At 41.2% G+C, this 15,228-nt stretch overlaps 1 protein-coding gene across 2 annotated transcripts; it reads left to right on the top strand.

The window, feature by feature from the left end:
* The first annotated feature begins 1,342 nt into the window (after nt 1-1,342).
* On the top strand, nt 1,343-5,760 carry TREML1 (triggering receptor expressed on myeloid cells like 1). Of its 2 annotated transcripts, XM_063098139.1 has the most exons (7): nt 1,343-1,385; nt 1,565-1,897; nt 3,971-4,079; nt 4,438-4,523; nt 4,795-4,797; nt 5,055-5,107; nt 5,446-5,760. In XM_063098139.1, exons 1-7 carry the CDS (start codon nt 1,343-1,345, stop codon nt 5,758-5,760), a joined length of 942 nt encoding a protein of 313 aa, XP_062954209.1. The 2 variants fall into 2 exon arrangements, with proteins under 2 accessions (XP_062954209.1, XP_062954210.1); XM_063098140.1 differs by lacking the exon at nt 1,565-1,897 and having other exon boundaries at nt 1,343-1,381; nt 3,973-4,079.
* Nucleotides 5,761-15,228: the final 9,468 nt, after the last annotated feature.

Raw genomic sequence — 15,228 nt, 5'->3', positions numbered from 1 at the left:
AGGGCCCCCCTGGTCTGGCCTGGCCTGCCCTGCCACTGAGGGCTCCCTTGGCCTGTCCTTCCCCCAAGAAAGAAAGAAAGAAGGAAGAAGAGAAAGAAACAAAGAAACAAACAAAAAACGAACCCCCCTAGGAGCTCTGCGGCCTAGCCTGGCCTGCCTCTAAGAGACCCTGTGGCCTGGTCTGCTCTACCCTGTCAATAGGTTGCCCCTGGCCTGGCCTCCCCAGGATCCCCCAAAAAGAAAAAAAAGAGGAAGGGAAAGAAAGAAAGAACAAAAAGAAAGAAAGAAAGAAAGAAAGAAAGGAAGGAAGAAAGAAAGGAAAAGAAACACTCCCCTAGGGCCCCCCTGGCCTGCCCTGCCACGAAGGGTGCCCCTGGCCTGGCCAACCCTAGCTCCCAAAGCCCAGACCATGCAGAGACATGAAAATATTCATGGAGAACTGCCTCCTAGCAGAGAAGGTAGTGCATTCAAAAAATAAGAATAGTATGGTATAAATAAGAAATGCTTGGAGAATAAGAGGTCAGGTCTTATAAATTAAAATCATTAAAGAATAAAATTTTCAAAGACAATAGTATAAGGGATGAAATAAAAAGATAAAGAAATCTCCTAGAAGGAAGAACAAAATGGACAAGAAGGTGGAAAATGAGAGACAAAAGATGAAAGTGAGATGAATACATGAGATTTTTATATTCAACTAATTACAGAGTTCCAGAAAAACAGAGCAGGACAAAAAAGAAAGTGGAGAAACAATTATCAAAGATATAATCTGTTTTCCAGAACTGAAGAATGTGGACTCAGATGGAAAGGGTCTGAAGTGTCCAGGACTGTAAATGAAGAAAGACTCAGGCACACCATCGAGGTGGACCCTCCTGTTGTGAGGCTGTGCTGCAGGAAGGACCATCTCCTGAAGGCTTAGGTGGTGGGAGGCACTCTTAATTCAGTATTAGAATGGCCTTGGGCCATGTGAGGGGCACTTTATCTTCCTCCTTTACAGCTCTACATGCTCAGATTCTGTATCTGGAAGACCCTGAAGATCATCTTCCATCTTTCTCTATTTTCCTCCAATGCCATGATCCTCTTCCCACCTCATCCTTTAGTTGGGCCCAGCCCCCAGGCTTGTCTTTCCTGCCCCTACCCTCAGGATCAGTTCCTGAGCACTGAGCCAACCAAGGTTTAGAAGAGCTCCCTAACCGCACCCCTAGAGGTACCCACCAGTCCCTGCCTCCCACCCCAGGTCACTGAGGGATCCATGTGACTGTCTGAGGCAGATGCTTCCTGTCCTCAGGGGAATGCTGTGTCAGTGCCCAGGCAAGCTCCAGAGCCGTCATCTCCCTGCCCAACCATGGGCCTCAACCTGCTCCTGTTGCTGCTCCTGGGACTAGCAGGTAAGTTTCAGAAGGGGTTAGACCTCTGGGCCCCATATACTCAGCCCACGCCCCAAAATTATTAGTGTTATTGTGGATGCCAGCCCACATCTCCAGGTCCCAGTGTCCCTAGGCTAGTGGGCGGGCTGGGAGGTGCCCCCAGCTCCTGCCCAACATTCCCACCTTCTTTCCTTCTCTAGGTCAGGGCTCAGTTGGCAGCCTCCCAGAGGTGCTGCAGGCACCAGTGGGGGGCTCCATTCTGGTGCAATGCCACTACCGCCTCCAGGATATCAAGGCTCAGAAGGTGTGGTGCCGGTTCTCTCTGGAGGGGTGCCAGCCCCTGGTGTCCTCAGCTGTGGATCGCAGAGCCCCAGGGGGCAGGCGCACATTTCTCACCGACCTGGGTGGGGGCTTGCTGCAGGTGGAAATGGTCACCCTGCAGGAGGAGGATGCTGGGGAGTACGGCTGTGTGGTGGAGGGAGCCGGGGGGCCCCAGACTCTGCACAGAGTCTCACTGGAAGTGATCACCCCAGGTGAGTTATCCTAGGCCAGCCCCACCTGTTGCCAGTGCTCTTGGGTCTTTCAGGGGTGGGGGTTCCTGGGGGAGGAGGCATTGGGAGGAGATATCTTTTTGACGGTTCTGCAGGGAGCGGAAACCAAACTGGTTGGGAAGTCTGAGATAAATCGGCTGAAAAGCATCCCCTCCCCCCTCCCACACAGCAGGCTTCCCCACGGGAAGGCATGTCCTCCTTTCCCACTTCTTGGCCTTGTTGTCCAGCATTTTTAACATACTTGATTCTATCTTTTTTTTTTTTTTTCACTTAGAAATGTTTTGAACAAAATGGAATTCGGGCATATAACCTAGAATTAATTTTTTATAGCATCCAGTTTTTTATTCCTGTCATAATGGGCTTGATGGCTTAAAAATTACTGAATTTGTGTCTTAATTTTACATCTTCACTGAGCATCTACTATGTCTCACCCACAGGCAGGGTACATCCAATGGCTGAACTACTTCAACTCATTTGGTTTTAAAAATAGGAAAAGTGTCATTAATATCTAAGCGGACATTCTCAAAGCTGTTTTCGATATAGAAAACTCCTTACTTTGATAGGTTTTATTTTCACAGCCCACAGCTTTCTAGTATCTAAGCACTTACTAAAAGAAAGTTTTAGAATATTAAATTTTTTTCAGAAAAATAGGATGTGCTAAAGAAAAAGGTTTTGGAAGGAAAATGGTCAGCTACCTGAAGCAGAGGCTGCTACTAATTTTCTTTTATGGATACTGACATTTTTTCATGTTTAGGTCTCCCTGTTCTCAAGTAATTTGTGCCCAATCCCCAGATAATAAAATTAAGAAAGGCATTTTTCCTTCCTCTTGGTTTTTCCCCCTAAATAAGAGGGCAGACTAAGTCTCACTCTTGTCTCAAGTCCATGATTATTGTCTTATATTATAAATATTCTCCTGTTAATCCTCATCATCCTTTGTCAACACTCCTCATTCCTTGACACACTCTGAGTTACTACACAAGGTTTGGACTCCCTAAAAGGCAAATTGTGGCCAGACAAGACTCACTGGGAAGAGGGGGCAGGGAGGTACCTGGGCCTCTGGTCTGGTGCAGTAAAGGATGGATGTTCAGGCAGGCAGGTGGAGCCTGGTACCCAGAGAGGATGCAGCTTGAAGCTCAAGCAAGCATTTAGTTAGTGTCAGAGAGGCTTGTCCAAGGCAGCCTAGTAGGCACCAGGAAGGCAGGACATGTGCAGCAAGATTGGGGCCATAGCACCTTCCTGCTACGGCATGGGGTGGAGAGTAGGAATGATGAAATCTCTCAAGAACAAGGCAAGGCTCTCATCCCAGACAGTCTAGAAGAACTGGCCATGTCCCCAGGGCAGAGCTCCAGGCCCAGAGAAGCCAACCGTGAGGCCTACAGCCAGAAGTCTAGCAGGCTGTAGGGATGACAGAAGCTTTGTCACAAAATGGAGTCTCAGGATGCCAGCAAGGCTCTCAGCAAGGGTCCATCGGTATTGCATCACATTAGGGCTGACCCAAAGTTCCTTAATCCTGAGGGCAGAGCTTGGAATGGAGCTCAGCCAGCCTGCCGGTGGTGGTCACAGGGTTGCAAGTATTTGGGGAGGCCCCAATTGAGACCGATGAGAGCAAGGTCACCACTGAGGATGAAAGCTGGAGAACCTATTCTGGGGTGGGAAGAGGAGGTGGGCACAGATTACCCAGTGGGTATTGCTGTACAGTCTGAGCAGCCTGATAAGACCAGAGGGGCATGGGTGAAGCAAGTGAAGGAAAAGAAATGCAGGGGGAAGGGAGTGGGAGCTGGTGGTAGAGGGGAGAGTGGGAATATTCACAACCAGGCAAAGACAAAGTGTAGGTGCCATTTCTTGACCCACAGAATGAGCGGCCCCTAAGGAGCATTCCCAGCCTCCCCTTCTTTGTATTTCTTCCTGGGGACCTCTCCTTCCTTGGCTTCACTTCCCCAGTAACTTAGACCTCAACAGGCCATTGAAGCCTGCACACAGTGGGTATGTACTCATTAAAAATGTTTCCTTCTGACTCAGTTCCTGACTTGCGAGAGGACAAGGAGGAAAAGGAAGAGGAGAAGGAGGCAGAAGAGACCTATAAGGTCGGAAGTCTGTCTGAGGATCCCTCCTCAGACCCTTTGGGCAGTGCCAGCCCTTTGGAACCCAGACAGGATGAGAAGAGGTACTGACAAGACTGGATTTAGGTGGCTGGGAGAAGGGTGGTGGTGAAGATATGACTTCTTTAGAGCCCCAGACCAAATCAAAGGGAGAAACATGATTCCTTCCACCCCCAGGGAACTTCTGGACAGACAGACAGAAAGATAGACACACCTCTCTATCGCAGTTCAGCAATGGTCCCTTCCCCCTAGTGGATCGTCGGCCAGGACACCCTGATGCGTCTCCCTTCTGCTCTGCCTCAGTCTTCCCTCCTCATTCCATTCCATCAACAATATGACCCATCAGCCAATGGTCCAGGGCTCCTGGCCAACAGCTCCCAAAGAGTTAAGGGCTGAGCCTGCCTCTCCCTTTCTGTCCTTCAGTGTCCCCTGGATCTGGGGTGCTGTGCTCCTGCTGGGCCTGCTGGTGGCAGCGGTGGTGCTGTTTGCTGTGATGGCTAAAAGGAAAAGTAGGTGGCTGTCCATCCACTTATCCCAGCCTGTTCTTACTTGTCGTATATCAACCAGTTACGATTATGGGCCCGGAGTCTATGTCCACTCCTGCTACAAATGGACTTGTCTGGGCTTTAGTCAAGACTCCCACACCCTAAATTCCCATGGCTGAGAGATGGAGGGGAGGGAAGGAGATTCAGTGGGAGCAGGCCTGGGGAAACTGAGAGTGGAGGGGAAAGCAGGAATTGGAAAGAATAGGGCAGTGGGGTTGGAGGAAAGGTGATGGAGGAGGTGGGGGAAAGGGTTTCAGGAGGTAGGTTGTTTCGAGGCAGGCTTAAGGGAGTGGTGGAAGCCGTAAGTGGGTGGGCAGACATAGGGCAGGGTGGGGTGGGGGCTGGGGAGACAGAGGGAATAAAGGTATGGTGGTGGGAGTAGGGAAGATGAATCTGCAGTATGAAAGAGGTTTCAGAGACTTCTGAAGGGGGTAAATTGACAGGCTTTGAGCCAGCCCTGGAAGCAGACTGTGCTGCTGTTGTCTCTCCTGCCAGGAAATAGGCGTGGTGTCTGTGGCCAATCCCAGAGCAGCAGAGTTTCAGGCACGGTAAGAGGCCTCTGCAGGCCCCAGCCAAATTCCCCAGACCCTCCATTCATCACACTCACTGGGAGGTCCCAGGATGATGGGATGGAGAAAGAACTGGAATCCAGATGGGGTCTGAACCCTCTTCCTAAAACTGTAAATGTGGCACTAATGGTTTCCCTTGGTATCCCACCTTCCCAGATTTGGGGAGAAACTTGGGGCTGAAAATCTTCAAAGGGGATACCTCTTGCCCACTGACATACTCAGGATTCAAGAGATAGATCCAGTGGCGATTCCCACAAAGGGAACTGGGGCAGAGGGAGGCATTCACTCTTTGCCTGATTTGCCTACTATTGTTACAGGTCCCCTCTTCAGCAGTCTACCATATCAGTGACTCTGGACTGGCTGCTGAATTGCCTTTGGACATACCATATGTCAGGCTCGACTCGCCACCTTCCTTTGACAATACGACCTACAGCAGCCTACCTCTTGATCCTCCATCAGGGAAACCTTCACCCCCAGCCCCATCCTCATTGCCTCCTCTGCCTCCTAAGGCCCGGATCTGCCACAAGCCTGTGACATATGCCACAGTTATCTTCCCAGGAGGGGACAAGGGTGGAGGGGTCCCCTGTGAGCCAGTTCAGGATCCACCTGGTAGTCAAACTCCACCCAGTTAAGCAGCCTGCCACACTGTACACTCATGGAGACCATCCCCAGGGGTTCTGTGCATCCATCCATCCAGCTCATGCCCTACATCTTTAGGATATCTGAGCAGCTAGAGCCTTTAGGATCGAATCTATTGTCCTGACTTTATTGACAGCAAAAACGATGCTTAGATATGACTGACGTGTCTTGGGAAGCGCCCCCCCCCCCATGCTGGTTCTTCTGCCATTACACTTTGGGCTAAATAAACCCTAAATGATCATATGTGAGCTCTTAATGGTTAAGTGGAGAAGAAAAGGGCCCAAGTTTGACTAATCGCTTGCATGTGAACTGAAAAGATTCTGGTACAGAGTTTGTGCTGCATGATCTTCTGCCTGTCCTGCCAGTGGGGAAGTGGTTTCTCTGGTCAGAACATTACAATGCAGTTTGATTCCAGGGGCACCAAAAAGACTTCTTCAAATGTATTTCCTGCCTCTCTCAAGATGCCTCGCTCTCCTGTAACTTATCTTTAACATGCCCGGCTGGAGACCCAGGATAGATGGGGTATGAGATATGGGACAGAAAAGAAACAGGAGTAAGGACAGAAATGGAAATAGACACCAAGTCTGTTCTCTGGTGGGACAAAAAATGTCCAAGCACAAGAGATAAAAGATCTTTGCAGACATCAGTCTTATCAAAGCTGGCTCTCTCTCAACTAGGTGGCCATCTGGTAATATTGTTTCCTTTGGCCTGAAATCTGGAGACTGGGAAGAAACCACTGAATAAATGACATTTGAGAGAAGGGGAATGGTAAGGGTGTGACCATGGTTAACCATAAATGAAAGCTACTGTTGGTTGGGGGTGGAAGAGCCTTTAAGGTCCCTGTCATGATTTCTTCTAAAACTGTTCAATTTGAAAATATTTGCCCATATTGGGATGAGATGCCCATGAACTCAGTCTTGTACATAACAGAAAGCTAGGCATAAAGAGGGATATCAGTCCGTTTATGTTGCTTGTAACAAAGTACCTGAAACTGGGTGATTTATAAAGAAAAGAGGTTTATTTGGTTTACGATTCTGGGACAGCTGCATCTGGCACGGGCCTCAGGCTGCTTCTACTCATGGCGGAAAGTGGCAGGCAGCTGGCAGGTACAAGCAGATCACATGGCAAGAGGAAGCAAGAGAGAGAGAGAGGGGAGGTGCCAGGGTCTGTTAAACAACCAGCTCTTGTGGGAACTAATAGAGTGAGAACTCACTCATTAATCCCCACTCCCCCAGGGAGAGCATTAATCCATTCATGAGGGACCCACCCCCATGACTCAATCAGTTTCCAACACTGGCACACTGGAGATCAAATTTCCACATGAATTCTGGGAGGACAATATATCCAAACTCCATCAAGAGGTTTTTGCCATCTGATGGGGCCCTAAGCTCGGCCTAAGAACCTTAAGAGAAGAGACTATGCCCTGGGCTCTAGGCTGTGTAAGCCTAGTGATGCTATTTTTAGAGAGTTCCAGCAGGATGTTCTGAGCGTCCCCTAATTAGAGTCTCAGGCTATGACAGAACCTGTTTTACTTCTGTCTCTTGTGGAGGCAGCAGCTGTCAGGTGCCCACCACTTTTCCTGGCTGAAGTGACTAGAGACTGCCTAGGAGCAGGAGGGAGGTAGTGGAGGTAGGGCAGAATAAAATCTAAAAATAACCCTCTTGGAAAAATTTACCATGGTCTGAATGTATTTAGAACTTTAGAAACTGTCAGAAGTAAAAAGTACATTTAGCAGTACAAAGAAAAATACTAAGAAAGATAATACAATCACTTAAGTGGTGGGGAAGAAGAAATATATAAATTCCTTTATTGCTCATGGTAGGAAGTCTATAAATACCAACCAAAGTTATAGTTATAAAAGTAACTTCTAAGATAAAAATAATAACCTTCTAAATGTTATTGTGAGATATACATGCAAAACAAAGCAAAGAAAATGCAGGCAACATGGTAAGACAACCTCTTCATATCAGAACCTTTAGAATTCAGCTAAAGAAGTGCTAAGAGGAAAATTAATACCCTTAACAACAACAATTAAACATCCAACTCAAATAGCTAGTTAATTTTAAAAGGGAAAAATGATATAACTAATACATAAGTAAAAGAACTGATTCTTTGAAATGAAATGAAATAAAAGAGATCTGGTGTTAGATAACTTAGTAAAAAGGGTGAAATAAGAAATGACAAGGGGGAAATACACAGATGCAAAGACAATGAAAGAAATAATAAGAGTGTTTTTGTGCCTGGACTGGTAGTATTGATAGAGTGGGAATGATGGCAAAGGGACCTGAAAGAACTTTTTTGATTAAAATGCTGTCTATCGTGATTGTGCTAGTGGTTACATTGGTGTGTACATTTGTCAAAACCCATCATTAAAATGGGTGCATTTTCTTATACATATATTTTGATAAAGTTGATTTTTTTTTTTTTTTTTTTGGTCTTTTTCGTGACCGGTACTCAGCCAGTGAGTGCACTGGCACTTCCTATATAGGATCCGAACCCGCGGCGGGAGCGCTGCTCTGCTCCCAAGCGCTGCACTCTCCCGAGTGCACCACGGGCTCGGCCCGATAAAGTTGATTTTTAAAAAATACTTGAGAATGGGTAAAAGGGCATGAAAATCAACCACAATGTATATTGAGAAGTAAAATTTAAAAAAATACTTGAAACACCACTGGGGATAGTTAAAATAATTGTGGAGAGAAAAAAGCCCTTAAAGTATGTTATAAAACTCAGAATCCATAAAAGAACTCATAGATACATTAAAACTGATACACTAAGGTAAATTTTAAAAAGACTGATAAATTTTTCTCTATGACAAAATCATCATAGACAAAACACAAAACACAAAATGACGAAAAATTTTGCAACTCATATGAAGACAGAGGGCTCATTTCTTTAACCTTTACAAATCAATTAGAAAACGAACATTTAACAGAATACGGTCACAGGATATATACATATAGCTCACACAAAGGAAATATAAACATAGTAAAGACATTTAATTTCATCTAAGAGAAATGCAAATTAAAAGTATATTGACAGTGACTGCAGTAAAAATGGCAGAGAACCTGAAGTTTCTCTCCTCCAAAAAGCAGTAAGAAAACTGGCAAAAACAGTCAGAATCAACTTTTCCAGAATGCTGGAAATTAACCAAAGGCTTACATTAACCCAGGGAGTGTTTACTCAAGAAAAATGGCTTCCCCCCCTCCCATCTGATTTTTAAAAAACAACTTCATAGAGTAATCATTATAAATCTAAATTTAAATTTAAATAATCTATTTAACACAACAGGAGACAGTTCAGGAATAGAGATAAAGCATAAGACAAATAGAAAACAAATAACAAAATGGCAGACATAAATCCTACCTTGTCAATAATCACATTAAATGTAAGTGGATTAAATATTCTAATTAAAATCAGAGGTAGGCAGAATAGATGAAAAATACATGATACAACTGTGTGTTGCCTGCAGAAGACAAACTTCAGATTAAAAAACACAAGTTGGTTGAAAGCAAAAGGATGAAAAAACATATAACATGCAAACTAGCTAAAGAGATCTGGAATGACTATTTAATATCAGATGAAACTGACTCAAAGACAAAAGTTATTACTAAAGATAAAAAGGACATTTTATAATGGTAAAAGAATCAATCCATCAAGAAGATATAACAATTGTAAATATATGTGCAGCAATAACAGGGTTTCAAAATATATGAAGTGAGAGATGACAAATTAAAGGGAGAAATAGAAAATTAAACAGTAATAGTTGAGGAATTCAATATCCCACTTTCAATAATGAAAAGAACAAGTAGATAGAAGATTAGCGAGGAAACAGTAGACATAAACAACTCCATAAACTAACTAGACCTAATGGACATTTATTGAACACTTCATCCACAATAGCAGAATACACATTCTTCTCAAGTATACATGCAACATTCTCCAGGATAGACCACATGTTGGGCCATAAACAAGTATCAATTGAAAATATTGAAATTCAACATTTAAAAATATTGAAATTATACAAAGTATGTTCCCTGACTATAATGGAATGAAATTAGAAATCAATAACAGAAGCAAATTTTGGAAATTCACAAATATGTGAAAATTAAATAACACACTCCTAAATTACAAATGTGTCAAAGAAGAAATCATAAGAAAAATTTGAAATAATTCAAAATAAATTAAAATAAAAACACAACATACAAAAACTTATGGTATACACCAAAATCAGTGCTTAGAATAAAATTTGTAGCTTTAAACACCTATATGAAAAAGATCTCAAATCAATAACCTAACCTTTCACCAAAGCAACTAGAAACAAAAAAGCAAACTAAGCCCAAAGTAAGCAGAAGGAAGGAAGTAATAAAGATTAGAGCAGAAATAAATAAAATAAAAAATAGAGAAAATCAACAAAGTCAAGTGTTGGTTCTTTAAAAAGATCAACAAAATTGACAAGCCTTTAGCTAGACTGGCCAAGAAAAAAAGAGAAGAATCAAATGATTAAAATCAGGAATGAAGTTGGAGGGATAACTATTGACCTTATGAAATAAAAAAGAATTATAAAGGAATACTATAAACAATTATATACCAACAAATTATATAACCTAAATGAAATGGACAAATTCCTAGAAAAACACAAGCTACTGAAACTGACTCAAGAAGAAATAGAAAATCCAAACAGACCTATATAACAAGTAAAGAGGTTGAATTAGTAATCAAAAAATTTCCCACAAAGAGAAGCCCAGGCTTGCCACAAAGAGAAACCCAAATGGCTTCACTGGTGAATTTTACCAAGCATTTAAAACATTTAAAAACCAATCCTTTATAAACTCTTCCGAAAAGTAGAAGAGGTGGGAATACTTCCCAACTCATTTAGGATGGCAGTATTACCTTAATACAAAAACCAGACAAAGACATCACAAGAAAACTGTAGACCGACATCCATCTCTTATGACTGGAGACGTAAAAATCCTCAACAACATACTAGCAAATAGAACACGTTAACAAATAAAAATGATTATACACCATGACAAAGTGGTATTTATCCCAGAAAGTTGATTCCACATATAAAAACCAATCAATGTAATAAACCATATTAATAGAATAAAGGACAAAAACCACATGATCATCTCAATAGATGCAGAAAAAGCATTGGACAAAATCTGACACCCTATCAGGACAAAAACACTCAACAACCTACGAATAGAAGGTGCTATGGTTTAAGTATGTCCCCCAGAAGTTCATGTATCGGAATCTTAATTCCTTTCTGTAGTAGTGTTGGGAGGTGATACCTAGTGTGAGGTGTTTGGGTCATGGGGGCTCCACCCTTGTGAAGGGAATAATGCAATTCTCCTGAGAACAGGTTGCTATAAAGTTGGTTTTGCTTCTCTCCTTTCCTTTCACAGGTACCCACTTCCCCTTCCACTTCTCTGCCATGTTATGACACAGCACAAGGCCCTCACCAGAAGCTGACCAGATGTAGTCCTTTGATCTTGGACTTCCAGCCTCCAGACTGCTAGCCAAAATAAGCTGCTTTTCTTTATAAATTGCCCAGTCTCTGATATTCTTTTATAGCAACAAAAAATGGACTATGACAGAAGAGAATTTCCTCATAAAATTTATTTCCTGATAAAGGGCATCTACAAAAAGCTTACAGCTAACATCATACTTAAAGGTAAAAGACTGAAAGCTTTCCCCCTAAGATTGGAAACAGGACAAGGATGTCAACCTTTTGCTGCTTTTATTCAACATTGTACTGGAGGTTCTAAGTAAAAGCAATTAGGTAAGAAAAAGAAATAAAAGGATTCCAGAATAGAAAGAAAGAAGTAAAACTATCTATTTTCAGGAGACAAAATCTTGAATATAGAAAATCCTAAGGAATTCACAAAAAAAAACATAGAGCTAGTAAACAAGTTAAGCAAAGTTTCAGAATACAAAATCAATACACAAAAACACTTGTATTTCCATACACTAGCAATGAATAATCCAAAAATGAAATTAAGAAAAAAATTCCATTTACAATAGTACCAAGATGAATAAAATATTTAGACATAAATTTAACAAAAGAAATAGTTATACATTAAAAGCTATACAACAACATTATTGAAAGAAATTGAAGAAGGCCTAAATATATGCAGAAAATATCTGTTTCCTGGATCAGAAGACTTAATATTTTTAAGATGGTAATTCTTCCCCAAATTAATCTACAGATATGATGCAAACCCTATCAAAATTACAGTTGTTATTTTTGTAGAAATTGACAAGCTCTTCATAAAATTCATATGTAAATAGCCAAAACAATATTTAAAAAGAAGAATAAAGTTGGAGGACTCATACTTCCTGATTTTAAAATGTATTACAAAGCTATGATAATCAAGACTACATATCACGGGCATGAGGACAGACATATAGACCAATAGAATAGAATGGAGAGTCCAGAAATAAACCCATATATCTAAGATCAACTGATTTTCAACAGGAGTGTCAAGATAATTAATGGGTGAAAGAACAGTCTTTTTAACAAATGGGATTAGGACAACCAGATATCCACATGCAAAAGAATAATTTCAGAACACTACCTCATATGATATACAAAAATTAACTCGAAATGGATCAAGAACCTACATGTATGAATTAAAACTATAAAACTCCTAGAAGAAATCACAGGAATAAATCTTTTGACTTCAGATTTGGCAATGGTTTCTTAGATATGACACTTAAAGCACAACCAACCAAAGGAAAAAAGGTATCGATTTCGTCAAAACTAAAAACTTTTATGTTGCAAAATGTTAATGTCATGAAAGTGAAAAGACAGCTCATGGAACTGGAGAAAACATTTGCACATCAAATCTGGTGTCCAGAGTATATAAAAAAATTCTTAAAGCTCAACAATAAAAAGGTGAAGAACCTTATCAAAAAATGGGCTAAGAAGTTCAATAGACATTTCTCCAAGAAGTTATACTAGTGTCCAATAAACTCATTAAAAGATGCTCAACATCATTAGTCACTGAAGAAATGCAAATCAAAATAATATCACTTCACACCCATTAGAACAGCTATAATGAAAAAGACAAACAAAAACAAGCATTGATGAGGCCGTGGAAAATTGGAACCCTCATACATTGCTGGTGAAAATGTAAAGTTGTACAGTGACTTTGGAGAACAGTTTGACAGTTCCTTGAAAAGTTAAACAGAATTTCTGTATGTCCTGGCAATTCTTGGGAATGCCCAAATCACAGAGGTATATTCCCAAGAGAATTAAAAACATAGGTTCACACAAAAACTTGTACACGAATCCTTGCAGTAGCATGATTCATAATAGTAAAAAAGTAGAAACAAACCAGATGCTTCTCAACTGATGAACAGCTAAACAAAATGTGGCATATTCATACAATGGAATGTTATTTGGCCTTAAAAAGTAATGCTACAATATGGATGATCCTTGACAACATTACGCTAAGTGAAAGAGACTGGACACAAAGGGCCATATATTATGATTCCATTTATACAAAATGTCCATAATACACAAGCCTTTAGAGACAGGAAGTATACTAGTGGCCAGAAAGTATATTGGGGGAAGGAAGAATAGGGAGTGGCTGCTAATAGGCAGAGAGTTTCTTTCTTAGGTGATAAAAATGTTCTAGAATTATGCCATTTGCAAACAGGGACAATTTGACTTTGTCTTTTCCAATCCAGATGCTCTTTTTTTCTTTCTCTTGCCTGATTGCTCTGGCTAGTACTTCCAACAGGAGTGGTGAGAGTGGGCATCCTTGTTACTGTCCTAAAAGCTTTTCTCTATTCAGGTTGATATTGGCAGTGGGTTTGTTATATATGGCTTTTATAGTGTTGAGATACTTTCCTTCTATACCTAAATTGTTGAGAATCTTTATCATGAAGTGATGTTGAATTTTGTCAAATGCTTTTTCTGCATCTATTATCATATGGTTTTATATGGTTTTCATCCTTGATTTTGTTGACATGGTGAATTACATTTATTGACTTGTGTATGTTGAACCATCCTTGCAACCCTGGGATGAATCCCATTTGATTGTGGTGTATAATTTTTTTGATGTGTTGCTGCTGTATTCTATTTGCTTATATCTTATTGAGGACTTTTAAAATTAGACAGTGGTGATGGTTGTGCAACCTTACAAATATACTAAAAAGCACTGAATTGTACAATTTATGTTATGTGGGTTTTATCTCAATAAAAAATTGCCAAAGTGAAATGAAAAAAAAAAAAAAGAGCAGCACACAGTGTGTTATTACCATTAGTGGGAAAGAAGGGTGCAGTAAGTATGCTTGTATGTGCGTAGAATAATTGTGTGGGCTGGCTGGTTAGCTTGGTTGGTTAGGGTGTGGTGTTATAACACCAAGGTCAAGGGTTTGGATCTCTGTTCTGGCCAGCCGCCAAAGGAAAAAAAACTTTTTTTTGTAGGATACACAAGGAAGTGGTAATATTGATCAACTCTGTAGAGAGCAACTGGTGGCTGGAGGGCAGGAATGGGAAGGAGTTTTTCTCTGTTATATACTTCTTTTCCTTTTGACTTTTGTACATTTTATTACATGTAAATGCAATACCTATTTTTAAATATAAAAACTGAATTAATATAATTACATTTATGGAGCGCCTACTATGTGCCCACAGGTACTATTCTAAGTGCTTTATATTCATGTAGTCTTCACAATTACATTCTTTTGTCCTATTTTTATCCCCATCTACAGAAAAGGAAACTGAGGCACATAGAAAATAAATTATGTGACCAAAGTAACATAAATAGCAGGTTAGAATTTGAACCCAGCCTGTCTGGCTCCAGAGTCCTTGCTATTGACTGCTATTCTATATTGCCTCTCAGAAATTTAATGGAGTCAAGGAGGAGGACAGGGGGAAAGTGGGTGAGGAGAAAGGAAGGAGGGGCAAGACAGGAGGAACACAAGGGAAGAGATGGAGGGAGTAGAGGGAGAGAAAGAAGATATCAAGAAGGAGAAAAGTGAGAGAAGAGGGAGAGGGGAAGGAGGGAATGTATAAATGAGACAGCATAATTTAAAGGGCAAGTACAGGACTCCCTTTTGTAAGCAGCTCCCTCTCTGCCCTTAAAGTTCTGATCTTGGCCATTTGAAGAGAATGGTGAAGAATGGGTACAGGATAGCATAGGTCTCATGAAAGCCTGTAAAGCCTAATTGTTAATAGTATAAACTCTGGAATCAAATCTGAGTTAGAACCTCAGCTATACCATTTTATGGCTGTGTTACTTGGGGTAAAACCTTTTTAAGCTTCCACTCTTCATCTCTAATATAGGATAATATTAGTACTTGCCTCACAGAGTTAATATAACAATTTAAAGAATGTATTTCAAGCACAGAATAAGTAGCAACAAATGAGTAGCTATCATAACATTAGCAATTGACTCTATGGACACTAGATGACTGAGTTATAAAGTGTAAAAAACCAGTGGGGAAGA

The sequence above is a fragment of the Cynocephalus volans genome, chromosome 5 (assembly GCF_027409185.1).
Source record: "Cynocephalus volans isolate mCynVol1 chromosome 5, mCynVol1.pri, whole genome shotgun sequence".
Taxonomy (NCBI): Eukaryota; Metazoa; Chordata; class Mammalia; order Dermoptera; family Cynocephalidae; genus Cynocephalus; species Cynocephalus volans.
The sequence above is the reverse complement of the archived record's forward strand: the minus strand, read 5'-3'. Positions and strand labels throughout refer to the sequence as shown.

Excerpts from the sequence above, each read along its gene's own strand:
- TREML1 (XM_063098139.1), top strand. The coding sequence starts at position 1,343 with ATGGGCCTCAACCTGCTCCTGTTGCTGCTCCTGGGACTAGCAG. Across the intron at positions 1,386-1,564 it reads GCTGCTCCTGGGACTAGCAG|GTCAGGGCTCAGTTGGCAGC; the intron begins GTAAGTTTCAGA and ends TTCCTTCTCTAG. Across the intron at positions 1,898-3,970 it reads ACTGGAAGTGATCACCCCAG|AGGAGAAGGAGGCAGAAGAG; the intron begins GTGAGTTATCCT and ends AGGAAAAGGAAG.